Source organism: Rhinatrema bivittatum, chromosome 2 (genome assembly GCF_901001135.1).
Source record: "Rhinatrema bivittatum chromosome 2, aRhiBiv1.1, whole genome shotgun sequence".
Classification (NCBI taxonomy): Eukaryota; Metazoa; Chordata; class Amphibia; order Gymnophiona; family Rhinatrematidae; genus Rhinatrema; species Rhinatrema bivittatum.
The window spans coordinates 667629202-667656911 of NC_042616.1; the positions used below are offsets into that span (position 1 = coordinate 667629202).

General features: G+C 41.5%; 1 protein-coding gene across 1 annotated transcript in view; it reads right to left on the bottom strand.

The window, feature by feature from the left end:
* Nucleotides 1-914: 914 nt before the first annotated feature.
* The window catches only part of TRPA1 (transient receptor potential cation channel subfamily A member 1), a 297071-nt gene continuing 270275 nt past the window's right edge, over nucleotides 915-27710 (bottom strand). The window contains exons 25-27 of the mRNA XM_029591461.1: nucleotides 22708-22818; nucleotides 7118-7215; nucleotides 915-3501 (exon numbers count right to left, since the gene is read on the bottom strand). Of these exons, the coding sequence (XP_029447321.1) occupies nucleotides 3270-3501; nucleotides 7118-7215; nucleotides 22708-22818 (441 nt within the window). The 3' untranslated portion in view covers nucleotides 915-3269. The remainder of the gene's footprint in view (nucleotides 3502-7117; nucleotides 7216-22707; nucleotides 22819-27710) is intronic.

Consider the following 27710-nt stretch of genomic DNA (forward strand, 5'->3'; position numbering starts at 1 on the left):
GTATCCTCTGTTGAAGAAGAAATGCTGTGCTTTGTGTGGCATCCAGGTGTAGTCCTATGAAGTCTACTACATATGTTGGCATCATATTAACATCTAACAGTCTGTTAATATTAAAGAACATAGTGGACTGAGGTGTTGGAGCTTCTCCCTACTAGAACTTTGAATAATTCTAAAAAGGAAACTTCTTTGAAAGTCAAAGCTAAGATTAAATTTAGTTTGCAGCTGTTGTAGGGATTTGGGTTGTATACTTTTTCTAGCAAACAGTTAGATTTGCTACTGTTGTTGGGAATGAGGCTTCTGAAAAGAGTATGTCTGTTACCTTCTTTTTGAGTCTTTTTACTTGTAGATGGTTGCTCAGTTATAGCTGCTGATAGGGTAAGGAGAATGAAGCAACAATCTTTAATAAGATCAACTATTTTTTTTCACTTTTTCTCTAAACAAATTATTGCCTATGCACAGACTGATATTAGGAGAGTGTGGGGCCCAGGGCCAATCAACCACTTCAGGATCGTGGAATGCTGAAATTATAGTGCTAGGGATGGAGCTACCATGGTGGTAAAAGCCGCCCCCCCCCCCCCAATTGCAGGGCCAAGGGTGATTGTCCCTATTCACACCTCCCCCAAAGATAGCCCTACCTGTGCATGGAGCATCAACCCTTTTTTCATCAACATCTTGTGCAGGCACATATTTTTTCCAACTCAATCTTCACAGGGAGCTTTTTCCCTTGAAAACTGGCAAAGTCTGCAGGTAACAAGCTCTTGCAGACTTACAATTCTGTGCACAGTTCGAAAGTTGCCCTCATATTAACCCTTAAAGCACAAAGAGTAATAGATTAAAGTACTTTTCACCCAAAAGTGTATATCTGGCTTGAATATTAGTTGTGTAAGTAAATGAGTACATTTCAGTTTTCCAGTTCTCACTTTTAATTGGGTAATTGCAAGTTTTGAATACAGAAACCTAACATGTATGATACAGAAAACAGATGTAATATACCATATTACTTTGTAATGCAATGACATAACAGTTTATTATAATCAATGTTTTGAGACTTATAAATCTATTATATTATTGAGAAATTATGTATTCCTTGAAAAAGTGAGAAAAATCATAAAAAATTAATTCTTATAAGAAGAGAAAATGACAGACAAGCTCTTAATGTATACTATAAACTAAATATACAATACCAATGTCATACGGATTAAAATCATATAGTACACAGAATCATAAACATTACAAACTTAAAACAATATACATTGAGGAAAGTCAAGGAAACAAGGAAGACAAGGAGGACTACAATCAACTATCTTCTTTGTTTTACACTTTTACAATGAATATTCACTATATATTTACTCTTTCCTACAAAATATCTATGTTGCGATTAATCTGACTTTTTAATATCGGTATTTCTAAAACAAATATATACCGAGAGGGCAATAGAGGCATTTCTGCCGGTAAAAATGTGTTTTACCTTCAGAAATAGGCTCTGATTATTTCTTACCCTGTACGCAAGCAAAACTGCATGCATTTTGTGATGCATCAGGGGTTTCACACATGCAGATAGCCTGAAGAGACAAGACAGATAGTCCAGAAGTTAGAGGGGGGCTCTAAAGGAAACTCCAGGGGGAACACTGCCTTAAGATGGAAAGGAAAATGGAAGAGTTGGCCAGCAGATTGAAATAAGAAAGAATAGGAAACATAGGGCTGATGGAAAAAGTAGTCTGGAGATTAATGGCAGAGCTCTATTTAGGATGAAGAAAACAGCCCCAGAAAACTGTGGTAATAATTGAGAGACACAGCTGAGACTAATTACAGAGCTACTGCAAAGAATCAGCATGTAAGGGAGAGAGATTGCCTTCCAGAGAAGTGTCAGGTGGGGAGCCAGGAAAGGGGGCGCACCCAGGCCTTGACCCAGATGCAGAGATGCTCACAGCTTTTGGTTAGGCATTTTGAACCTATAAAGGTACAGCTGGGAAGTAAGTTCTACATGGTCCCAGGGTATTGGGCTGGTCTGGACGTGACTACCAATATATTTTACTGGGGAAGTCCTGATGCCTCAGGACAGGAACTGAAAACTGTGTGTGAACACTGATGCTTAGAATAAAGTTTTTATTGCAAAGGGTTGGCGCTGAGCTGTGTTCCAGAGGACTGTCAGTAGGTTGTATGGCCTTTTTTCCCATATACAGCTGAGGTGATCCTTGGGGAGGAGATGGGCAGAGAATGGATCACCTTGCCTAGTTTTAATTATACAAACTATGCACATTGTTTTGTTCCCTAAATTTACCCAGAGAAAGCAGGCACAAATCTATATGAGTAATTTTCATTAGGTGATTATCAAAAATTATTGGTATTCTTTTGCTTTGATTATCGGTGCAAATCCTGAAGATAAAAAACTTTGGTTTACACCAACACAGGCACTTTTGATTACTGCCCCCCTAAATACACAGCATAGAGGTAATTTTTTATTTAAATATCTGTAATTCTATTACTCCCCACATATTTTAATAAGGATTTTCAAAGCAAACCTATGTGCAAAAGTTCTTTTTGAAAATCCTTCCTTAATGGGCCAGGTATGAATGGAATTGCCCATGTACAAAGTTACAACTATTCGGAACATAAAACTGAATTTTATGTATATAAATGGCTTTGAAAATCTGGCCCTAAAAGGATTTTTTGTCACTTTGGGCATTTTGGTCTTGGGCAATACCATGATACCATTGGGGTAAATTTTAAAACATACGCGCGGGCGTACATGTACGCGCACTGCCCGGCGCGCAGATATGTATGCCCGATTTTATAACATGCGCATACATTATAAAATTGGGGGTCAGCGCGCGCAAGGGGGTGCACACTAGTGCATCTTGTGAGCGCCAACACCAGTGGCCTTCCCCCATTCCCTTCCCCCTATTCTAACCTTCCCACCACTTCCCTTAACGCTTCCTCCCAGTCCTATTCTAACCCCCGACCTCTATCTTACCTTTTGCGTGCGCCGGCAGCCTGCCGGCACGCGATCCCCCAGCACAGTGGCAAATGGCCGCTCATGCCGGAGGCCTCTGGCCCTGCCCCTTTTTTAAAGCTCTGGGACTTAGACGCGTCTAGGGGTTTTACGCGTCTCGCTGGGTCTTTATAAAATAGGCCTAGCGCGCGTAAGCCGATTTACTTGTGTAGAACTTTGAAAATCCAGCCCCTTATGAAAAGAGTTCAGTAAATGCAGCCAGAAGTAATTATCAAATTATAACATGCATAATATTAAAGAAGGACCATCTGTCAAATCAGCAGTTTTTCTCAGGTGTTCTTCTGGTTTTTCTAACACTTGGTGTGACAGCTTTTAACACACAATCCCATTTGCTGTCCTTGTGATCTAATTTCGCTTTCTTGAGTTTTCTCGTTTGAAACAGATCATGCTCATCTTCATCAACAGCCTCAGAGACAATCTCCATTTTCTGTATGATTAACTTAATGAGTTCATGTTGCTTTTGCAGCACGATGGATATATCCTTCAACCTAAAATAAATCCATATGTAAATGTATGACACAAATTAATAGAACTCTCCATATTTCCGTAAAGTATTATAGAACTTGAAATTGTAAAGCTGTTGTACATGACCTTACATAGTCTTTACTATATCTCACTATCCTGAAGCAACATGAAAAGTATTACTTGCAAGCAACTGTCAGTCTTATGATCTTCAATTACTTTCTAATATAGGAAGGGTAATTTTCAAATGGTCTGTGTAGGGCTAAAGTCTGTACCTGTAGACTTTAGTTCAAATTTTCAAAGTAGACTAACACACTTCGTTTGCTTTGAAAATTCACTCGATTGGCCACTCTGCACAGATTTACATGCAGAAAGTTACATCCCGCTTGGAGCAGGTCTAATTTTTTGCATATAGATGTCCAAGCATGCTTCTGAAAACTGAAAGTATATGCGTAAATTCTTTCTACAACCTCAGTTCTCCCTCTGGAACACCTATTTGCAATGTAGGCAGAAGTATTTGCAAAATTAGGTTTGGCATGTACTTTTAGATATACATCCCCAAGGTTGATTTTCAAAGCACCTCAGGGGTTTATGCACTAAACCCCAAATTTTAAAATCCCAGCACATGCAAAAAATGAGGGATACATGCGTGGCCGGGCCGTGCGTATGCCAAGAGCATTTTAAAAACAGCCCAGCCACATGCGTATCCCTCGGTACAAGCAGAAGTGTCAGGCTCCTTGAAAGGGGTGGGGAGGGGGGCTGGGTCTGAGCGGGACGGAGGCTGACAGGGACAGCAGCCATTAGGCCCTTCTATTCAGATGAAGTTCCAAAATAAAAAAAATAAGTTAGGAAAAGGGGTTTAGGGGTCGGGGATGAGAGAAGAAAAGGGAGGCAGAGTAGGAAGGGAACTGGTGTACGCCCAATCACATTGTTGAGCTTATTTTTTTTAAAAATTCTCCCTCTTGCGTGCGTGAGATGTCACACCCCCCCCCCCCGCACATGCGCGCGCAGATATAAAAATTAGGCGCACATGTGCACGCGGGAATCGTATTTTATAATATGTGCGCCCTGACACGCACGTTATAAAATCGTCATGTCCACACGCTGGGAACCGCACGCACATGGATGCTTGTGTGCAGGTTATAAAATCTACCTCATAATGGGTCAGATCTTAAAACATACGCGCGGGCGTAGATTTGTTCTTGCAACCCGGCGCGAACAAATCTACGCCTGATTTTATAACATGCGCGCGCTGCTGCGTGCATGTTATAAAATCCAGAGTCAGCGCGCGCAGGGGGGGGGGGGGTGCACAATTGTGCAACCTGCGTGCGCTGAGCCGAGCAACCTGCCTCCGTTCCTTCCGAGGCCGCTCCAAAATCGGAGCGGCCTCGGAGGGAACTTTTTTTCTGGCCCTCCCACCTTCCCCTCCCTTCCCCTACCTAACCCACCCCCCAGCCCTAACTAAATCCCCCCCCTACCTTTGTTGAGACAGTTACGCCTGTCCGACCACAGCCCCGCCCAGGGTCTCGCCCCCGGATGCCCATTTTTCGAAGACCCAGGACATACGCGTGTCCCGGGGCCTGCGTGCGCTGCCGAGCCTATGCAAGATAGGCTCGGCGCGTGCAGGGGGAGGCAGGGGTAGGTTTACGGGGGTATCTTACGTGCGCAACCCTTTGAAAATCTACCCCAATGTGCTTTGAAAATCATGCCTCAAATGAAAATTATGGGTTAAAAAAATTTTTTTGGAATGCATAAGCTAAAAATGCTATGAAAATATACAGTACTTGTTTCTCCTACAAGATTCAAGGAATAAAAACATTCCTGAAAGAAAAATAAATAACTATTTGAAAATCTAAATCTGCTGCAAGTGCTGACAACATACAAAAGATTTATAAATTGATCTCTAATAAATGCTTTTAATCAGAACCATTATTTCCTTCCAGTATTATTGTATGATATGATCAAACGTTTATCTAATGATAAAAAAATGGTGTATGTTAAAGCACAATTAATAATATTTGAAAATGTTAAAATAGTTGCCCCTTGTTTGAGTACAGCCATAAATTTACCCTTGTATGAAGGTTTTGTGCCTAATAGTATTAAGAGGGTTATAGTCAGACCAATTTTGAAAAATGAGAAGCTTGATTCCAGTATATTATCAAATTACTCCCCGATTTAGGTTCTTTCCTTATTAGCCAAGATATTGGAAATTTCAGTCTTACCTCAACAGTCTGATTTAATGGAAGATCATTCCCTTCTTTTTCCAAACCAATTTGGGTTTCAGAAGCATAGTCGTACTGAAACTTTACGTCTTTCAATTTTCAACACAAATTGGAGAGGGTTTGAAGGGGGCCAGGATTATCTCTTAATTTTATTAGACATCTCAGCTGCATTTAATACGACTGATCACCAGATTTGGTTAATCGGCATATAGAGTTGTGAGTAAGTGGCCAGCCCATGAAATGGTTTATTTATTTTCTTAGTAACAGAAGGATGGGAGTACGGTAGTTCCTCCAAATGGCATAGTATTTGTATTGGAGTCTCCCAGGGTTCCACGTTATCAGCAACGCTTTTTAACATCTACTTGATCTCACAATGTAAACTGCTTGCAGCATTGGGATTAAACTTCTTTATTTTTGCAGACATACAATTTTTTATACCCATCAAACATTCCGTAAATGTTATGCTTGACTTTTTAAATATTTATTTGAATGCTACTGCAAAGCGGATGTCACATAATTGTTTAATATTGAATCTAGAGAAACTATTAATTCTATTTGTATCTAGAACTAAGGAGGTTCCAGAAAATGTGAAAACTGAATTTGAGGAGCATACTATTTAACTATCAGTGACAGTTAGGGATCTGAGGGTTCTTTTGGATTCTCATCTAGCCATGTCCTCACATATAAATAATCTGATCTGCTCAGGGTATTTTAAACCTCTGATGTTGAGGCAAATCATACCATTTCTAGGGGTCTCTGATTTTAGGTTTGTCCTTCAATGATTACTATTATCAAGTCTGGATGATTGTAATTCCCTATTTCTGGGACTCCCACATTCCTTCCTGTGACCTCTGCAGTTTCTTCCAGACTTGGCTATTAACAAGCTGTAAGATATTCAAGCAAATTACTCCAGTCTTAGTAGCACTGCACTAGCTCCCCATAAGAGCATAGATTGACTATGTTGATGCATAAATTGATTAACAACAAAAAATCATTGTGGGTGGGCTCAGCATTAAGTGTGTATACTCCATCTAGATCTCTCTGCTTTCAAACTAAGGGCTTAGCAGAAATTTCATCTATTAAGAATGCACATTTAGGCAAGAATCGAGATCACACTTTCTCAGTGGCAGGACTTATTGCCTGGAATAGCATGCCAGAACAATTAAGAACTCAGAATGATATAACTACCTTTAAAAAATCTCTGAAGACATGATTGTTTAAGTGGGAGTTTAGAAGGGAATGCTAGCAGAAAAGGAACATATTTTGCACAGAGTGCAAACAAAGTAAGTCACAAACATAGTGTAATATATTTCATATATTATGTATGTAGTTTTATATTGGAAACTGCTTGATTTATTGTGAGTGGCAGAAAAGGAATAATACAAATAAATAAATAACAATTAATAAATTAACAAAGCACCTGTTCTTTTGCTTCCAAAGTTCAAGTTCTATTATTTTATCAGGATTGTGTGCTTCCACTGATAGGTCACTAGAACAAAATAGGCTGTTGACAAAACCCTGTGAAAATAAACCAAAAAAGATAAATGCTATTAAGTCTGATGTTTAGCGCACCATAAACTTATTGTAATAAGTATTTAAAAAGAAGTCACATGGGGATTTTCAGATGCTGTCCAGCCAGCAAAGTTTAACTGGTTAACTTTACCCTAGATTCATCAAAATGCGTTACTAGCGCATTGATAAGAAAAAAGGGCATGTTTAGAGAAATTTTAGTATTACTGCACCATGTAATAGCATACCACTTTGCATCAGAAGCATAACAGTAAACTTATCACACCCCACAATAACGCCTATTTTTGCATGAGGCTGAGACTATCTACAAGGTCCTCATAGTAGTCAAATATTTATATCACTATAGGAGGGCTATCTAAAAGGTCGAGGTGAGGTGTTGGTGGTGGTTTAAGGTTTAGGGTCCAGTTTCTCATGTAAGGTGAGATGTACGAACAGCACAGTACACCTAGGTGAAGATTTCACAAAATTTGGAGTGAGGAAAGTCTCACAAAGATGAAATTTTGCACTATGTTATCTCACCCTAGCTTGATGGTACCCTGTTATAGATTTTCATCGGACTTATGTACACAAGTCTGCTGCTAAATATAGTCAGATAAAGTAAAGCATGTTACTTTATCCAGGTATAGTTAGGACAGCTATTTTTCCAACCAGTCTTGAGCACATAACTTGATTCAAAAAACATGCAATGTGAGCTATAGTTTAGACCTTCCCCCACTGACATCCCTTTTTGTCTAATTAAATTTTGTGTGCACAGAATTTTTGTGGTAGGTGAGGATACATTTTCAAAACTGGGTTTTTGTGCATGTAACTCATTGTTATATAGACAGAGGTAAATTTTGAAAGGCTTATTTAGTGCTACATGCATAAAACCTGGGGTTATATGGGTAGAATGCCTATGGTTTAATCCACCTAAGTGGGTTTTTAGTTGGCTAAAAGTACAATATATATGTATTTTTAGTTGCTGTAAAAAGAGACATTCCCAGGTGTGTAATTTGGTTGGGGGAGAAAATGACAAATAATTGCCAGGTTCTTGTGGCCTGGTTTGACCTCTGTTGGAAAAAAGATACTGGGCTTGATGGACCCTTGGTCTGACCCAGCATGGCAATTTCTTATGTTCTTATACATAAAAATTTTAAAAAAGATGTATGTTCTGTCATGGTTCTCCTCATATCTCAACAACAGGACTCAACAAGTCCATATTGATTGCTCTACCTCTTCGGTGATGCCCCTTAACTCAGGGGTACCCCAAGGGTCTGCTCTCTCTGCTGACTTATTTAACATCTATTTAACTCCATTATGTTGTACCCATGCTGGCCTTGGAGTTCAGTATAAGATCTATGCTGATGATAGCCAGTTCTTCTTTCCTCTGAAAGATACATGGGCCCTTACAGAATCATTCCTTACCCACTGTCTCATAACCTTTCAAAAATGTCTCCACTGCAATAAACTAGCTCTCAACATACCTAAAACAGAAATCATTGTCCTATCACATTCTCCTATTGAAAACACTCCCAACAATTTCTTATTCAACACTCATTCCATCACTGTCTCCCAATTGGTACGTAACCTGGGAGTCACCATTAACCCCCCCCCCCCCCTCTGCGTGATCATATAAGAACCATTACCAACTCATCCTTTTACAAGCTACATCTGTCACGTCAAGCCCCTTCTTGAACATTCTGATATCTGGTCTGTCCTTCAATCTTTATTATTCTCTGGTATTGACTATTGTAACTCTCTCCTAATAAGTCTCCCACTATATTATATACATCCTTTACAGATTATACAAAACTTGGCAGCAAGACTTTTAACTGGCACTCCCATTCACAAACACATCACTCCTGTCCTCAAAACATTGCACTGACTCCCAATTGCAGTCTGAATATAATACAAGCTCATCATGACTATTACTTAACTATTACAACTTACACTCCCCCTGGATTTCCTTGATACTAAACATCCACACTCCCTCATGGTCCGTCAAGTTGGCAAGCCTAATGCTATTAGATGTCCCATCTCCAAAGCTCACCCACCTTGATGAAACCAGAGAGCGTGTTTTCTTCTCTGCAGGTCCTTTCCTATGGAACAGCTTATCAAAGGAAATAAGATGCTTCCGGAAAAGAATATTCTTTAAAAAAGCACTAAAAACTTTCCTCTTCAGAAAAGCATTCCCAAACCTAAGTGATAATGGATAGCCCTTGATGTCTCCCTACCTCAGCGAATCCTCGATAACCTATTTTAGGCCCTTATTAGCTCTTCTGTTTTATTGAAATTAACACCTATGTTTTTAATATGTTGTCATGTGATAGGCTATGATCACTTATTCAAAATATGTAATGTTTTATATAATCTTGTTCTTCTTATTTATGTATGTTCATAATGTACCCCGCCCTGAATGTAGTATGAATGGGTCCTAAATGATTTATAAATAAATAAATAAATGTGGGTGTTATGCGTGCCGTCTGCGGCAGACCCACAACACGGCCCCCTCACCTTTCTACAGCGACCCCAGTCTCTGATTCCTCCTTGCTGATGGCAGTGGGCCGTCAGCTCCATCCTCAGACTTCCCCCCGGTGCCTCCGGCTCTGCCACAATCCCCAGTGCTCCCGATCCTGCTTCCACTTCTCATTGGGCCTCTCCACGTGGCCTGCGGAGAGACGTTGCTACTCACGCCGCACCCCTCCCTAGGCATGCGCGCACCATTGAGTCTTAAGTAGGGTCCGCGGCGGGAACCTAGATGTGGCCCCGGATGATGACATCAGCCTAACTACAGTATTTAAGCTCATGCTCCGCTCACTAGCATTGCCTTTGCAACAGGTCTCCTCGCTGGTCGAGTATTCGTTGCCTCCTATAGATTCGTCTCATCCCTGCTGTTATGGTTTTGAAGTATTTGAGTGGATTCCTGGGTACGGTTGGGGATGACCACGCCCACAGGGAGGAGCCCTGTGGGTTGCCACAGTACTGGGCTAAACTCAAGATGCACAAATACAGAGTTTTGTCTTTTATTGTACAGCTGATGTATACCACCAGAGGTGGCAGTAGAGAAGTGATCTAGAGGTAGCAGTCCAGGGACCCTCGGCAGAGGGGACCCGTCTCACCGAGATGGTATAGGGAGATCTAGGTGTAGGTTCCCAGCACAGGAGAGCTGTAGATGAGACTGAGAATTAGATTACTCACTAGATGGTAGCTGTAAAGTTGACAATTCCACCAGGCAGAAGTAGATGGTTACAGGCACCGGGGCAGGAAGAGCAGGCCCTCGAGGAGCGAGTACCTGATCCCAGTAAGGCACCTGAAAGAAAGCAAAGGGCCCCCGAGGAGCAGGTACCCAAGTTAGAGAATACCCCGAAGGGCAGACAGAGCTTCGAGCAACAGCATGGAAGCAGCAGAGTAGCTTAGACCAGACTAGTCCAATCATTGCTAATTCAATGAGCTAGCAAACAAGCGTAGGCTAAATACCCGGATGGCATGATGACACTCGAGGGGGACGCCCCCGAGGTTCCCGCCATGACGTGGATAAAGATGTGGGTGGCGTGCATGTGCGCCACCTAGGAGGCCCTAGGAGAAACATGGCGTGAGGCGTTGCCATAGCCGTTCCGGGGACACCGGAGAATGCAGCTTGCAGATGCGGCAGTAGCCATCTTCCCAAGGCTAGCGGGGAGAGCAGAGAAAAAGGTGAGGCACAAGAGTCGAAGCCATCTGAGACCGATGGACACAACACCTGCGTTCCTGTTCCTCATTGTTCCTGGTTCCTGTCTCTTTGTTCCTATCCTACTTTATGTTTTGGATTGACTACACGGACTTTGACTATTGCTTTGTCTGACTTTGCCAATGATCATTTCCAGACCCAGTCCTCTGCTTCGCCTGACTACCATATTGCCTATCTCCAGACCCAGACCTCTGTTTCACCTGACTACGCTATTGCCTATCTCCAGACCCAGACCTCTGCTTCGTCCAACTACGCATTGCTTATCTCGAGACCCAGACCTCTGCTTCATCCGACTACGCATTGCTATCTCCAGACTCAGAACTCCACTTTGCTTGACTACGCTCTTGATTATCTCTGTGATCAGACCTCTGCCTTGCTTGACTACGCTCTTGACTATCTCCGTGATCAGACCTCAGCCTTGCTTGCCACTGGCCTTTGGATTGCCGCCAACCCTGACTCAAGCCTACTATTGGACGCCTCTTCAGCTTACTCCCTGGATGTGGTTTCTTCAGGCTTCAGCCTGCTTTTGCTCGAACGCCCCCTGTCTGCCTTCATTCCATTGGTGCCCGAGTTTCCAGGACATTACAGTCCGGAGTAAGACTGTACCATCTCTCACCTGCTGTCTCTGGGCTGAATCAACTCCTTCTTCAACTACACCCTGAGGCCCACCTGCCAGCCCCGGCACCCAAAGGTTCAACTGATTGCTCCAGCCCACCCCACCTGCCGATGATGGGGACCCCAAGGTCCTTATCTATGGGTTGCATCAACCTCACCTTGGCCCAAGGGTCCACCTCCGATGCAACAGTGTGTAGTCAAATGCATTCTTATGCCCACTTCATAAAGGACTTAAGATACATGCACACTTTATATCCATACAAACCCCAATTTTCAAACAGAAACTGTACAGGCAGACTGGGTTTGAAGATGAGGGTGGTTTGTGCAGGATGAAAAGTATGCACATTATTAGTTAAGCAGCTTATTGAAAATGTATCTAATGATTGCAAAAGATTTAAAATGTAATGATGTATCATATTCCATATCTCTTATTTTTTGTTTCACTGATTCTGACAGAACTTGACCAAAAGATCTTGCAAGATGGGCATGGATGTTCAGTTGATCTAGTATTCTAGGCATTTAGGTATAGAACAGACAAAAAAGAACTGTATGCAATCCATCTTTCAGTATATCCAATATTTCTAAATATACTTAAATACCATAAAATAAAAATATTGTTGGGGGAAGAGCAAGATGGTGCATGCCTAGCCTACACCATTTAGGGCTCCCAAGAAGATCCAGTGTCTGAATCTTACCAAGTCTCCTAATCAGTATTTTAAAGTTCAAGGTAAAGTTGAAGACCTTCCCTGTTTAATCATCAACATCCCAGGGATCTGCCCCAATAGATTCCATTGTAAAGAGGATGGCGTGTTTTGACTCAGTTGAGATTAGTGCTCTGCAGCAGTAGGAAGGGCAGTGGAATTATAAATTGTCTTAATCAATGTCTCTTTGAGCCTTGAGGGGAGATCTCCCCAACACTTGCTGAACAGCATGGGGTTGTTAATTGTTCTAATCTCCTTGATACCGAATGTCAAGGACTGATGGGGCAGGAGCAGTGAGTGGGAGGTGCAGCAGCTGGACCTTTGGTGCAGACTGTGGTTGAACCCAGATCACCAATGATTGGAAAAAAAGATGGAAGAACATGGGTCTGTTGAAACCTTACTGGAAGCATATGACTGAACTGGAGATTTTCTGGAGGGAGAAACAAGGTCACAGTAACTGACTGTTTTTGGATATAATGCCAGAACCTATTAATTTTGTAGATGCACGTACTCCAGTGCTAAGTTCGATTTCCCTTTAAGAGATCTGATCTGTTATAGCTCAGATTGAAGTTTCTTTGACTGACTGTGTCTATAAACTTTGTGCCTTTTCGGAGGATACAGTTTGAAAATTTAAATCTCAAAAGAAAAAATGTAAGTCTTACAACAATCATATGCAGGAATGTGAGGACAAGCTGATGTCTCTTCAGTTTGCAAATATGGCTAATGAAGGACAACCTAACTTTACACCATAAAGTAGAAATGTTGAAAAATACTACATTTTTTAAGTTTACCTAAATCATTTTTATTCCACCTAAAGATATATTAAATATTTGACTGAGGTATGTAAGTTTTCTATGGAGGCTCTGTCAGAGGTGTCCCAGACCAGGGAGAAAATGTCAGTTTAACAGCAGTACTAGAGAAATTACAAGACAAGGTAGTGACCAGAGCCACACTAATTACATTTTGTGTGTTGGAACTGGGTAGAAATTGGATTTTGAAAAACGTTTTCCACCATGAAGAAAATCAGAATGTCTGATTTTTCCTGACCTTTGCAAGACTACTCAAGTTGAGAGACATGCTTTTCTTGCTATGTGAACTAGGGTTGTCCAGTTAGTTTTCTTAAATTTCCTTTAAAATGTACAATGAAGTACCAAGAGGCACAATTTTTTTTCTTTTTTATCCTTGTTAGCTGAGTAAGGGGAGCTCAAATTGGTCTTTGGAATCCCCACAGGCAGTCATGATTTTTAGGATATTTCTAATGAATATGCATGAGATGTATTTGCATGCACTGTTTCCAATATGTGCTAATATTTCTCATGCATATTAACATAACCAAGTTATGATGTGATGACTGTAAAAAGATCTTAATCAAAGATTCCCTCTAGATCCGACAATATGGATTAGGGGTGTCCTGAAAACCCAACTGGCAGGGGAAGCCTGAGTAGCAGTTTGAGCATCCCTGCTTTAGAGCACTTGTAAATGTAATGTGCAATTTCTTCCCCTTTTTTGGGTGGGTGGTATGGAATTACTTTTTCCTGGTTTGTGATTACATGCTGTATACTTATTTCTTTCCGAGAAGTTTATTCTTGTCATATTGTTTAAATTTAATAAAACATATGCATACAAAAATATTGAGGTCCACATTTAAAAAAAAAAAACAACCAACAACAAATGTATAACAGATAATATATCTGGCTAACTTTAGCCAAATAAGTTATCAGGGATATTCAAGGAATAAACTTCTTGCTAACTGTCCCCCAAAAAAGTTATCCAGATAAACCTACCTGGATAATTGTGAAACCTAACTGGTTAGATTTGAATATCACCTGTTAGGTTGCAAAAAATATTGCCGGTTAAGCAGCATTTACTAAAAATAAAAAAGCTCTCATGTGGGCCTTGTAGCCCAATCCCCCTCCACTACCCCACTGAAAGATCCCCGAGTTCCCCAGATAAGTATTTCATGTTGCAGTCTTTTAGACCTGAAAAGCCTTCCTTCTCCCTACCCTCAAAAGTCCAAAAAAGAATACACGTAAGGCCCACAGCATTTCCCTTCCCTCCCACCTCCACCAAGTCCTTACAATCCAAGCCTCTAATGTCAATCGGGAGCTTAAATCTTGGATCCAGCTCCAGTTGTGTCTAGCGTGACTCTGACAGCAACATTGGTTGTGTAAAATGCCAGCATTGCTATCGATGTAATACTCTGATAGCAATGCTGGCAGCTTACGTGACAAGTGTTGCTATCAGTGCAATGATGGACAAATTTAGAGCCAGCCTCAACATCTGTACTCCCAGCTGCCATCAGAACTTTTTTGGTTTTTTTTTTTTGGGGGGTGAGGGGAGGAGAAAGGGGAGGCTAGCCTAATACTTCAGGCCTCACATTTATTCTTTTTTTTGAACTTTTGAGGTGGAGGCAGGGGGAAAAGGCCCCAAAGTGAAATACTCATTTTGGGGGCTCAAAGATCTTTCAGTGGGGTGGGGGATTGTGCAGCGAGTTTGCTTACTGTATGTGGGGTTCTTTGTATACAGCAGGATGAATTAGCCATGGCAGTAGGAGGAGGATTCACCAGAGGCCACACTAAAAGTGCAATGGGGGAGTTAGTGGAGAAGAGCAGCGGAGAAAGAAATCTGACCCCGGAACCCCTAACTTCAACACCAAATGGCAGCAAAGGGGAGGCAGTAGGCTCAGTAAGGAGGGAAAACTGCCTGCAACTTGAAAAAGTTTTAGTTAAGAACCCAAGCTCAGAAGTTAAAGTAACACATAAGATTACCTTGGAAAATATATGGGTAGTCCTAATGGACTTGAAAGTTTCAATGAGTAATCTGGAAACAAAAATGTCTGAAGTGCAACTGCAGGTAAAAACAACGGATGAAGAGGTAAAGAAACATGCAGAGAAGTTTGAGAATTTTGAAATACAGTTGAATCAAATACAAGAGGTCCAATTGGGACTAATAAAAGGAGAAGTAGCAAATTCTAGAAGGATTGAGATAATTGAAAATAACGAGATATAATAATATCAGGATCCTGAATTTTCCTTCTGTGAAATTTATTTCACCATTGGAACAATTTAAAAGATTCTTAGGGGAAAATTTACAGCTTCCCCAGGAAAAATTTCCATTAATAGAAAAAATTTATTATATATCAACCAAAAAGAAGGAAAATGATAATGGATTAAGTCAATCTCAGCAACTGGGTAACCTTACAGACGTTTTAGAAAAATCAATAGAAGGACAAATTGAATCAAGGGGTACTCTATGTGTAAGGTTCCAGAAAATGGAAGATAGAGATAATATATTAAAGCTATTTCTCCGAAATCGAGAAAAACTTTACCTCACACAGAAAATGTGGATGTACCCAGACATAACTAGACATACCCAGATTAGAAGAAGAAAGTTCCTACAGATGCGCCCGGAAGTAAAACACTTGGGGGCTCAGATGGTTGTTTATTTTCCTTGCAAATGTGTTATTAAATATCTTAAAGAGAGATATGTGTTTCTAGAACCTTCAGAGCTTAGGAAATGTTTGGATGCTAGAGTTGTTAAATAACTTTTCTAGTTGGTCATGGATATAAAGAAATAAGCATTTAGACCACCCATTTCTTACGAAAAATGTTTTCTTTAATGCTCCAATTAATAATATATCTACGATCTCTAGATTCTAAATGGTTTATATAATAGATTCTTTTTTTAGAATGTTTAATTGGTAAATTTACCTTTGTATAAGCCTTATCATTGACATGTGTAATTACTGTCTAATTATATGTAAAATTGCATAAATACATAAAAAAGTGCAATGGGAGAGGTAAGAAGAGAACCAAGGCAGGATAGAATTCCAAAAATCAAATAAGGAGTAGGTGGTGAGCAACAGTGTTAAAGACTGTAAATAGGTCACAGAGAATAAGGACATTGGTAAGGCTGTTTCTGTGAAATGCAGAGGGCAAAAACCAGACTGGAGTGAATCGAGAATAGCTTGAGAATCGAGAATAGCTTGAAATGAAAGAAAGCAGGGAGGTGGAGGTGAACAGCACATTAAATTAGTTTGAAAGCAAAAGGGAGGAGGAAGATGGGACGATAGTTAGCAGGGCAAGTAGAGTCCAGGGATGGTTTTTTGAGGAGTGATGTGATCACAGGTAAGGAATGTAGAGAATAGGGGACAGTAGACAATATCAGTAGTGGTTTGCAGCAGGGAATAAGGATTGAGGAAGAGTACAAGTAGTGGAGCCAAAGAAATAGAGAAAGTGAAAAATGCACTGACCTGAGGCCAGATCTATTCAACTGCCTCATTGAGGGGGCATCTTGTGAAACACAGAAGACGGAGGACAGGAGACAAAGCAGGAGGCACAAGCCAAAGATGAAGAGAACAGGCTCTTCTCACCCTTAAATCTCCCAGCTGGCCATGGAAGAATGTCACCTCAGCATCCAGGGCCACATGGCATAGCAGGTATGATGGCACCTTGAAGAAGATGGGCCACCACACTGCCCAGCTGCCACATGACCTGAAACAAAGACGGGAGGTGAGGTGATGGAAGGAGGACCACCTGTCCCCTTGTTCAGGACTGAGGTGAGATGATCCTTATTGGTGGTATCCATGCCATGATCCTCTCAGCCTCCTTCAGAAAACCCCTCCCAGGAATTCACATATGACTCACAAAACTTTGTGCTTTGGATAATGTGGCTGCAGCTTTATTTGGTGACCTGACAAGAGAATCTAAACTGTGCATTTGAGAAGGATCTACATCCCTCTACCCCGATGTGGCAGTCACCTCCTTGGGTCTCAAGTTAGAAATTCCTATGGGTTCCTACTAAAAAAGAAAGTCCTATTTTCATAGGGGGAACAGAAACAGTAGTATGATTGGTTTTAGCTCCCTCATGTGGGCGGTAAAACTGGTGAGTTCCTATAGCATATACTGTAAATCCATGCCACCATTGTAGTGTGTGGACTCTTTAGTTATCTTTTGTTGGGGCAACATGTCTTTTGTGTGGCTCCTGTTTTTTTTTTTTCTAGAGAAGGACCCATAGGCCTTCAGGAGACCATGGAATGGAAAAGTAGAATGGGTGCTTCATCTATCTTTAAGATGCCTTTCTGGAACCTTCTCGGTTTTGGAGAATGAATTTACTCCACTCTTACTCTCACTCTATTTTTAGTTCCATTTTTCAAGGTTTAGTTTTATACCTTGCACGAGTACCCTAGAGCTTAAGGCTCAGTTTGGTTCATCAAGCGGAGCGGTGTCTCTCAACCAGATAGTGAAGGTGGACTGTTTTAAATCCTAGTGGAGGAAGAGATCTGTGATCATTCCTGGGGAAAGATGAAGGCTGTGAAGAGGATCTGTGGCACCTATCTGGTGTTAATCACATGTATATCATCAAGATGTTAAAGAGAGGAGCATGGAAGTACCCTCCAGATACCAACAGGGAAGTAAGGCTAATAACTGGACTGGATTTAAGGTATTAGATATGGGACTTTAATGTAGAAAATGTAACTTGGGAAATATCCTATCCACCAAATTCTGGGAGGAAGCTCTGAACCTTCCCCATTAATTGGACAAGTTCAAGAACAAAAGAATTACTTGACTTCAGTAGCATTATATATTAATTGGAATCTTAAAGTTACAGATTTATTAAGAGAACTGAAGCTGTAAACAGACTGTAAAGAATAAGAACTGTAACTGGATCATTTAATCAATTTTCCATCTTTAATCAGTAAAAGTTAAATTGGAAACCATCTATTGTTTCCTGCGTGATTATTAGTGCTGTACACAAGAGACTTTAATATTAAATTGACTGTTGATCACTGCACAGGGCCTAAGAAGTAATCTTCTACAGAATGGGAAACTTGGACATCAGATTGGATTAATATCGAGAGGAATTTAATAACTTAAACCCTTATTTGAGGTTTGGTCTTTGGGGTCCTGAGAAGGGACACTAGCCTAGACGTTATACACGCATGGCCTGTTACAAATTTTGTGAAACGAATTAGCTATATGGGTGATAAAATGCCAAAATATGTAATCATACTTGCAAATGAATCAAATAAAACATTGAAATCAGCATGTCACCCAAAGAGGACTACAAATACCACATAGTACAACACTAATCAGATTATAGCAAATTATTATACAGAAATGTAGATATTTTGCATTCACTAAGGATCATTAATGATAGAATATGTAAACAGAAAGTACATTTCTGCTACTAATTATCCTTGTAAGCAATACATTAGAAAGCAATACATTACTGGTAATTGACCATTCTGCTTCTTATAATTAGCAGGAGCTGTCTTTAGTCTATAGACTGGACCTGGAACCTTATTCCTTGTATTACATGCAAAACATAATTGCTGCAGAACCAAGCCAACTGCAATAGGCCGAGCTGCAATGCCTTTGTTCTGGAGCAGTGAATTGTTCAACACAATTGAGAAGGCTGAAAACTGCAGTGAAGCATGAAAACAAAGCACCTCACTGGTCTGAAACTAGGAGGGAAGATGAAGGAGGCGAGTGTAAGGTAGAAGCCAAAGTGTAAATGAAAGGGCTCCTTTCATCCTTACATTTCTTGGGTTTCCCTGCCTCTCTTGCCAGTTGGGCCTATGTCCAGCTAATGGGAAAGGCTGGTGCCAGTCAACTGCAGGCATGGGTCTCTGTGACATCAAGGACCTTGTGAAATGCCAGATCTGATGTCACTTGGAAGAGGACATGCTGCCACACCATCTAGATGCCATGCAATGGAGAACAAAGATGAGGGGAAAGAGGAGTGCTACCTCTCTCAACCCCCATGCTGTCCCAAGAGTCTGGGACTGAAGAGCAAGCAACTCGTTTAATGGCAACATTTGCACACTTAGGTATGAACACCACTCATGAAGGAAATCTTAGGAAATTTAAAAACTTCACATTCAAATGGTATGAATGGTATGAATGATTATAAACAGTTTCCATTTTATTATGTATATCCAGGCTATTACTTGCATCAGTAGCATGGGATCTTCTTAGTGTTTGGGTAATTGCCAGGTTCTTGTGGCCTGGTTTGGCCTCTGTTGGAAACAGGATGCTGGGCTTGATGGACCCTTGGTCTGACCCAGCATGGCAATTTCTTATGTTCTTATGTTCTTATGACATCATTGATATTTAGCAGGAGATCAACCCACTGTTCCAAGGAGACTAATTTCCTTGTATGCTCCTCAAGAGTATTACCTGGGTTTGGACTTTTGTCTATAAGAATAATTGTGAAACCATTATTAATAACTGACTTCTCTATAAGGGTGAGAGAGTGAGAGACAGACAGACAGACAGACTCTTTATAAGGCTTGCATATAATTAAACGATTTATACCACTGTAGGAGTGGCAACTAGTAACCTGGCGTGAGGTTTTGGTGGAATCGCAGTCTCTACTTGGCAGCTATCAAGCTAGGTCGAGAGTACAATGTACAAATTTCATCTTTGTGTACCTGTCATCACTACAAATCACATCAAATCTTCACTGAATGAATAAGAAACGGTATTAAGGGAGCCTTACTTCTCTTTTTTCAATTATTTCTTAATTCTTCTCCTGATTTTTTCCATGCCTCTCCCCAAATATTTCTTTGAATATTTGAAAGTTTCTGTATTTCCAGTTGTGTTTTAGCGAGGGGAAAATATACTGCTTATTTGTAAAACTTTCATGTAATTTCTAAGCAAAGTTATCTTTGTTTGTATTTGAAAAATTCAATAAATAAAACAATTAAAAAAAATCTTCACTGATATGTATTGTGCTTGTTCATACCTCTAACTGTGCATGCAAAACTGCCCCCAAAACCTAGGCCACCACCAAACCTCACCCTGAGTTACTAGCTGCCCCTCCTACAGTGGTATAAATAGTTTACTTATATGAGAGCCTTATAAAGAGTCTGTCTGTCTCTCTCTCTCTCTCAGCCCAAAAAGTGGTAAAAGCCTGTCTGGGCACTTACTAGCTTGTAATATGGAAAATATCACAGGTGCAATAAATTTAACATGCAGTAAAATAGCACACATTGAAGTATCTGGAACATTCCCCTAATCATGCCCCCTTTTTTATTTTTAATCTCAGGTGCTATTTCTGCTATATTTATAGCTTTCTGATGAATTTCCCTTTGAAAATTAGGTACAATGTCCATAGGCATAAAGTAACAATGAACTTTGTATGCAGGTAGAATGTTTGAAAATTGCCTCCTACCTATCCACTTAGGGGCGGATTTTCAGAGCCCTGCTCGCCTAAATCCGCCTAAATCCGGGCGGATTTAGGCGAGCAGGGCCCTGCGCGCTGGTGCGCCTATGTTCAATAGGCCTACCGGCGCGCACAGACCCCGGGACTCGCGTAAGTCCCGGGGTTTTCCGAGGGGGGCGTGTCGGGGGCGTGTTGAGGGGGCGGGCCCGATCTGCGCGGCGTTTTCGGGGCGGGTCTGGGGGCATGGCCACGCCCTCCGGACCCGCCCCCAGGTCGCGTCCCGGCGCGCTAGCGGCCCGCTGGCGCGCGGGGATTTACGTCTCCCTCCGGGAGGCGTAAATCCCCCGACAAAGGTAAGGGGGGGGTTTAGACAGGGCCGGGCGGGTGGGTTAGGTAGGGGAAGGGAGGGGAAGGTGAGGGGAGGGAACGGAGGTAGGCTGTGCTGCTCGGCGCGCGCCGGCTATACGGAATCGATAGCCTTGCGCGCGCCGATCCCGGATTTTAGCGGATACGCGCGGCTACGCGCGTATCTACTAAAATCCAGCGTACTTTGTTGGCGCCTGATGCGCCAACAAAAGTACGCCAAATCGCGCTATTTGAAAATCTACCCCACAGTGTTATTCACTTTGGATACAAAATGTTTTCTACAGAACAGTATAGACTGTATAGCACTGGTTGTGAAAACATGACAACAAAGTTTCATGTCTGAATCTCTTGACAATTTTGACACAGAATACAGCATAGTAATTATATATGTTCTTAAACAATATTGTAATGCGTGCAGGAATCACTTCTATATAAGTACCTATTTGCTTAACCTTGAATGCAAAAATTATTCTGCATGATATAAGTACCATGTGAAAATTCATCACAGAGCTCTGCTTTTCTATCTGATAGTAGTACAAATTAGATATCCTAGGTCGAGTTCACAACTCCGATCTTTGAGTGTGCAAACAGAACCAGTTTTCAGGGTAACTGAGCTGTACAAATTAGCTTCGCTCTTTAATACAGATGTGAATATATCTGATGAATATTCATTGTGGGTCTTTTCATTGTCTATGCTGAAAACACCTGTCGTAGCTGATAAGAAGATAACATAAGAACATAAGATATGCCATATTTGGTCAGACCAATGGTCCATCAAGCCCAGTTCCTGTCTCTAACAGTGGCCATTCCAAATCACAAGTACCTGGAAAGTACCCAAACATTAAATATATCCCATGCTTTTAATGCCGGCAACAAGCAGTGGTTATTCCCTATTGATTAATAGCAGTTTATGGACTTCTCCTCCAGGAATTTATCCAAACCTTTTCTAAACCCAGCTACATTAGCTTCTTAACCCCCATCCTCTGCCAATGAATTCTAGAGCTTAATTGTGCATTGAGTGAAAAAGAATTTTCTTTTATTTATTTTGAAATGTGCTACTTGCTAACTTCATGGAATGCCCCCTAGTCCTCCTTCTATTATCCAAAAGAGTAAATAACCATTTCACATTTACCCATTCAAGGCCTTTCATGATTTTGTAGATCTCTTATCATATCCTGCTTATAGCATCTCTTCTCCAAACTGAACAACCCTAACCTCTTTTGCCTTTCCTCATAGGGGAGCTGTTCCATGCCCTTTATTATTTTGGTTGCCTTTCTCTGTACTTTCTCCAGTGCAACTATATCTTTTTTTGAGATGCGGCAACCAGAATTGTACACAGTACTCAAGGTGTTGTCTCACCATGAAGCGATACAGAGGCATTATGACATCCTATGTTTTATTTGTCATTACCTTCCTAATAATTTCTAACATCCTGTTTGCTTTTTTAACCGCCATAGCACACTGAGCCAACGATTTCAATGTAATATCAACTATGATGCCTAGATCTTTTTCCTGGGTGGTAGCTCCTAATATGGAACCTAACATCCTGTAGCTACAGCATGGGTTATTTTTCCCTATAAGCAATACCTTGCACTTGTCCACATTATATTCTAAGTGTCATATGGATGCCCAATCTTCCAGTCTTGCAAAGTCCTCCTGCAATTTATCATAATCTGCTTGTGATTTAACTACTCTGAATAATTTTGTGACATCTGCAAATCTGATCACTTCAGTCGTCGTACACCTCTTTTCAGATCATGTATAAATACGGTATATTAAAAAACATCGGTCCAAGTACAGATCCCTGAGGTACTTCACTGTTTACCTTTTTCCACTCAGCTTTCCTGATATATGAAGTCCTAACTGAATCAAGCCATGTCATTTTCAAAAGCAGAATAGAAAGACTGCTGTTACTGTATTTACCCATAGTCCACGCATCCTTTGTCTGTTGGGATAAACACGGATGTGTATCTGGTCTACTCTCTTTAGGAACCAATATGGCAATTTCTTCTCTAAGCTGGTATGAAGACTGACCTAGTTACATGGTTAAAAAAAATACAAGTTAGTATATTATTTACTTAGCATAAGGTGAGAATAATGTTGGCAGACTAGTTGGACTATTTTGGACTTTATCTGCTGTCAATTCACTGTCAGGCCGATACAGTACAATTTTTGCCCTTGGACGCATGTTTTCTCTTACCCCTTATTCAGTAAGGGGAGGAAAACGTGCGTCCAACCCGCGGCACCTAATAGCGCCCTCAACATGCAAATGCATGTTGAAGGCCCTATTAGGTATGCCCGCGCGATTCAGTAAGTAAAATGTGCAGCCAAGCTGCACATTTTACTTTAAGAAATTAGTGCCTACCCAAAAGTAGGCGCTAGTTTCTGCCGGCACCAGGAAAGTGCACAGAAAAGCAGTAAAAACTGCTTTTCTGTGCACCCTCCAACTTAATATGGCGATATTAAGTCTGAGGTCTCGAAAGGTAAAAAAAGAAAAAAAAATTTAAATGGGCCGGCGGCTGTTGGGCCGAAAACCGGATGCTCAATTTTGCCGGCGTCCGGTTTCTGAACTCGTGGCGGTCAGCGGGCTCGAGAACCGACGCCGGCAAAATTGAGCGTCGGCTGTCAAACCCGCTGACAGCCGCCGCTCCGGGTCAAAAGGAAGCGCTAGGGACGCGCTAGTGTCCCTAGCGACTCCTTTTGCCCGTTTCTACCGCACCACCTAATTTAAATGCTGTATCGCGTACACAGGCGAGTGGCCTGTGCACGTGCCGGGAGAGCGGGCATTAGTCCGCACTCCCGCGGACTTTACTGAATCAGCCCGTATGTTACTAGCTGAGGCATTCAAAACTAATTTCTTTGAGGTTAATATTCAAGAGCGCCTCCAATGGCTAAGTTATCCAGTGAGTTGGATAAGTTAACCCTGACATTCAGCAGGATAAATGTCCCACTGAATATCCCTAAATAAAGTTATCTGGTTAAACCCACCTGAATAACTGCAACATATCTGGATAGATTTGAATACTGCCAGTTAGGTTGGAAAGTTATCCAGATAGTTTTACCTGATAACTTTAACTTAAGTGGTGATATTAAAAATTAGTACTGGTTAAGTAACGGGTAGAGGCAAAACGTGAAGTTACTTACCTGTATAAGATGTTCTCCATGGATAAGAGAACATTCATATAAATGGGTGACATCATCCAATGGCACTGATTCAGTGCCTGCTCTCTCCAAGCTCAAACAGGCAAAATAATTCTTTCTGAACATGCATGAGAGTTCCCATGCTGCTGTGTCAACACCCTTTTCAGTTTTTTTCCCAGCTGACTTCAACTGGATGTGGAGGAGGGTGGGATGTATGTACCTGCTTGTTCTGCTGTCCATGCTGAACACCTGTTACAGGTAAACAACTTTTTGCTCTCCATGGACAAACAGTACAATACAGCCACACAAATAGGGTTTCCAAGCTGAGGGTTTGCAAGTAAATTAATTTTTATGTATTTCTTTTACTTGCAACCTAATAAAAACTGTGCAGGAAGTTGGAGATATTATTTAAATAGATTTTTCAAGATGACTTGGCCAAAATAGTGTCTGTATGTGGGTTTTGCACTAGACAATTATGTATGCTTGTCCAAGTTGCTGCTTTGCATATGTCCTAAGTAGAAGCTGAGTTAAGAAGTGTCATCATAGTTGTGATGGCTCTAACTTAATGAGCCTTTATGAGAGATTGAAGAATCTAAATATGTACACCCTGGAGGAAAGGAGGATGAGGGGTGATATGATTCAGACTTTCAGATACTTGAAAAACTTTAATGATCCAAAGACAATGATCCGTAGGAAAAAAATCAGCAGAACCAGAGGTCACGAGCTGAGGCTCCGGGGAGGAAGACTAAGAACCAATGTCAGGAAGTATTTCTTCACGGAAAGGGTGGTGGATGCCTGGAATGCCCTTCCGGAGGAAGTGGTGAAGTCTAAAACTGTGAAGGACTTCAAAGGGGCGTGGGATAAACACTGTGGATCCATCAAGTCTAGTGGGCATAAATAGAGAGGAGGCAGCAAACACTGCCCGGAGCGGCAGTAGCCACTGAGGCATTCATGGAGCGGGATGCCAGTGGCCAGTAGTTGGTGTTCCACCTTCAGGCAGCAAAACACTGCCCGGAGCGGCAGTAGCCACTGAGGCATTCATGGAGCGGGATGCCAGTGGCCAGTGGTTGGTGTTCCACCTTCACGGAGCGGAAGGATGGAGGGCTGCCATCTCAAAAAAAAAAAAACAAGCAAACAAAACAGGGGTGGGTAAGAGGCAGGGGTGTGGCCTGCTGGTTGCAGATTAACCAGGTAGAAAATGTATCACAGTATTATAGGGATTGATCATGACTGGATTTGTTTTTTTGTTTGTTTGTTTTTTTTAAAGAAGTAGCCATTGTAAAAATCTTTTCCATCTGGTAGAAGGTTTACTTGCAGTGAGCAGTATTTGTCTGACTTTTTGTAAAAGGGGCATGTTTAGTACTAGACCGCCTTCAATATCCATGCTGTGAATGCTAAATACTGAAGGCTGGAGTGAAATGAGTCAGGAGGTTTGGATATCATGAAAGTCTTGTTGGGGCTAGCTCCAGCTTGTGCATTCATGGGAAACAGATTTGTCTGGGCCAATAGAGTGCCATTAAGAATATAATCCTGGGATCTCTAATTAGTTTGCATATAGTTTTGGAAATTAGACGTATTGGTGAGAACACACATGCTAGTTCCTTGTTTCACGGGATTGAAAATGCATTTATCGCTAGAGTGTCCTGAAATGGCTTCTTTAAACAATAATGGGGAAATCTGTGATTGAACAGAGCTGCAAGAGATCTATGGATGGAGTTCCCCAATGTCCAAACAGGAAATCTACTTCATCCTTATGAACAGACCATGCATGCAGCTAAAGGCATAAACTCAGTGTGTCTGCTAACACACTATTCTTTACTGGAAGATACATCATTGATATGTGAATGTTTCTTTCCACTGCCCACTTCCATATGTTTAGTGCTCCTCTGCAAAGTTGTGCTGAACCTGTTCCTTTTGCTTGAACCTAATTGTTCAAATTTGTGCTGAACCTGTTCCTTTTGCTTGAACCTAATTGTTCAAATTTGAACTACTGTATTGTATAACCATGGTTCGAATATTTGAAAAGCTCTGACTCTGGCGTTTATCTCCCTTAAGTGTATGTGAAATTTGGCCTCCTGATGAGACCATTCCCCCTACGAACAAATGACATTGAGATTGAAATTGGATATCATGGAAGTTAGAGGTTGATGTTGATTCCAACTTTGAGATACACTGAGTTAGTCTCATATTTAGATGAGCCAGAAATGGCACATGACCTTACATTTTCATGAATGCTTTCGCTGTCACCCATTTACACATGCAAAGAGTGAATTGTTTGCATTTAGAGCTATTTCTCTTTGAAGTGGAAGAAAAGCTTTCCCTTTTTGGGCATCGAGAATTGCTCCTATGAATTCTAACAGATGAGATGTTGGGGAGATACCCATTCTGGAGACAGTTTTCAAAGGTGATAATTGAAATAAAGTAAACCAAATCACGGTGAACCTGGAAGATGTGATAGGCCATATTGACAAACTGAAGAGTAGTAAATAACTTGGACCAGATGGTATACACCCCAGGGTTCTAAAAGAACTAAAAAATGAAATTTCAGACCTATCTCAATTAATTTGTAACCTACCATTAAAATCATCCGTTGTACCTAAAGATAGGAATATGGCCAATGTAACTTCGACATTTGGGCTCCAGGGTGATCTGGGAAACTATATGATGAGCCTGACTTCAGTGCCGGGAAAAATTGTAGAAACTGTTATAAATAATAAATTCACAAAACACCTACATTGTATGATGAAGTACAACCAGCATTGAGGCAGGAAAACCTGGGCTGGATTAAGGATGGGAGAACCAAGACCCGAGTTAGGCAGCAGAGGGCGCTTGAGGGTCCAAAAAGAAATACAACTCCCAGGTTCACAGAGGCACAGCTGAACCAATGGGCAAGAGAAGATGCTGATCAGGCAGCTGAGCTGAGCTCCAGTGAATCGGACACACCCGAGCCAATGATGGAAGAGGAGGAAGGCATGCTAGAATGGATCGTGTGGCCTGAAAAGCCGAGCTCCTCAGGGAATGTGGGGGAGATGGACATTGATTCCCCAGTGGAGGAACCCTCGGAATCCAGTATGGAAATGGAGTGAGTGACATTGCTGAAGGAAGGGGAATTTAATTTGTATTGGGGAATGTTTTTACTTTAGTTTGGCTACACCATGTTTTCTGTTTATTGGAGTGGGAAGGCCGCAACTTGCTGCACAACCAGAGGGGAGTTGGGGCGGGTTGTGCAACTCCCAGGCAGGGCGGTTTGTTAGCTGGAGAAGCCAGACGGTATGTCCCTGTGCAAGGGGGAGCTTTTGTGGCCCATCTGTAGTTGTCAGTGGGAACTATAGAGAAGTAAAAGACTGATACCTTTTTGACCACAAACTGTTTTTGTGTTTATTCATTGCGAGCTTGGCTGGACTGGCTATCAGGCCGTTCCTAGTACAAGGGCAGGCTCTATAGAGGCCTGGAGGCCTACAGTGGGGTCTGGAAAAGGGAAGGGCAGCTGAGCCCAGCAGCGGAGATCTCTGAAAAAGGAGAGATTTGAGGACAGTGCGGCGCTGGAATACCCTCCTGTGAGTGACGTCAGAGGTGACCTGCAACAATAGACATAGTTTAATGGGATACAGCCAGCAAGGTTTTACTTAATGGACGTACTGGGTAAATCCATGCTGCCCCACAAATCTCCTACATTTTTTGAAGGGTTGAATAAACATGTGGACAAAGATGAACTGGTAGATGAGGTATATTTGCATTTTCAGAAGGTGTTCGACAAAGTCTCACATGAGAGGCTTCTAAGAAAA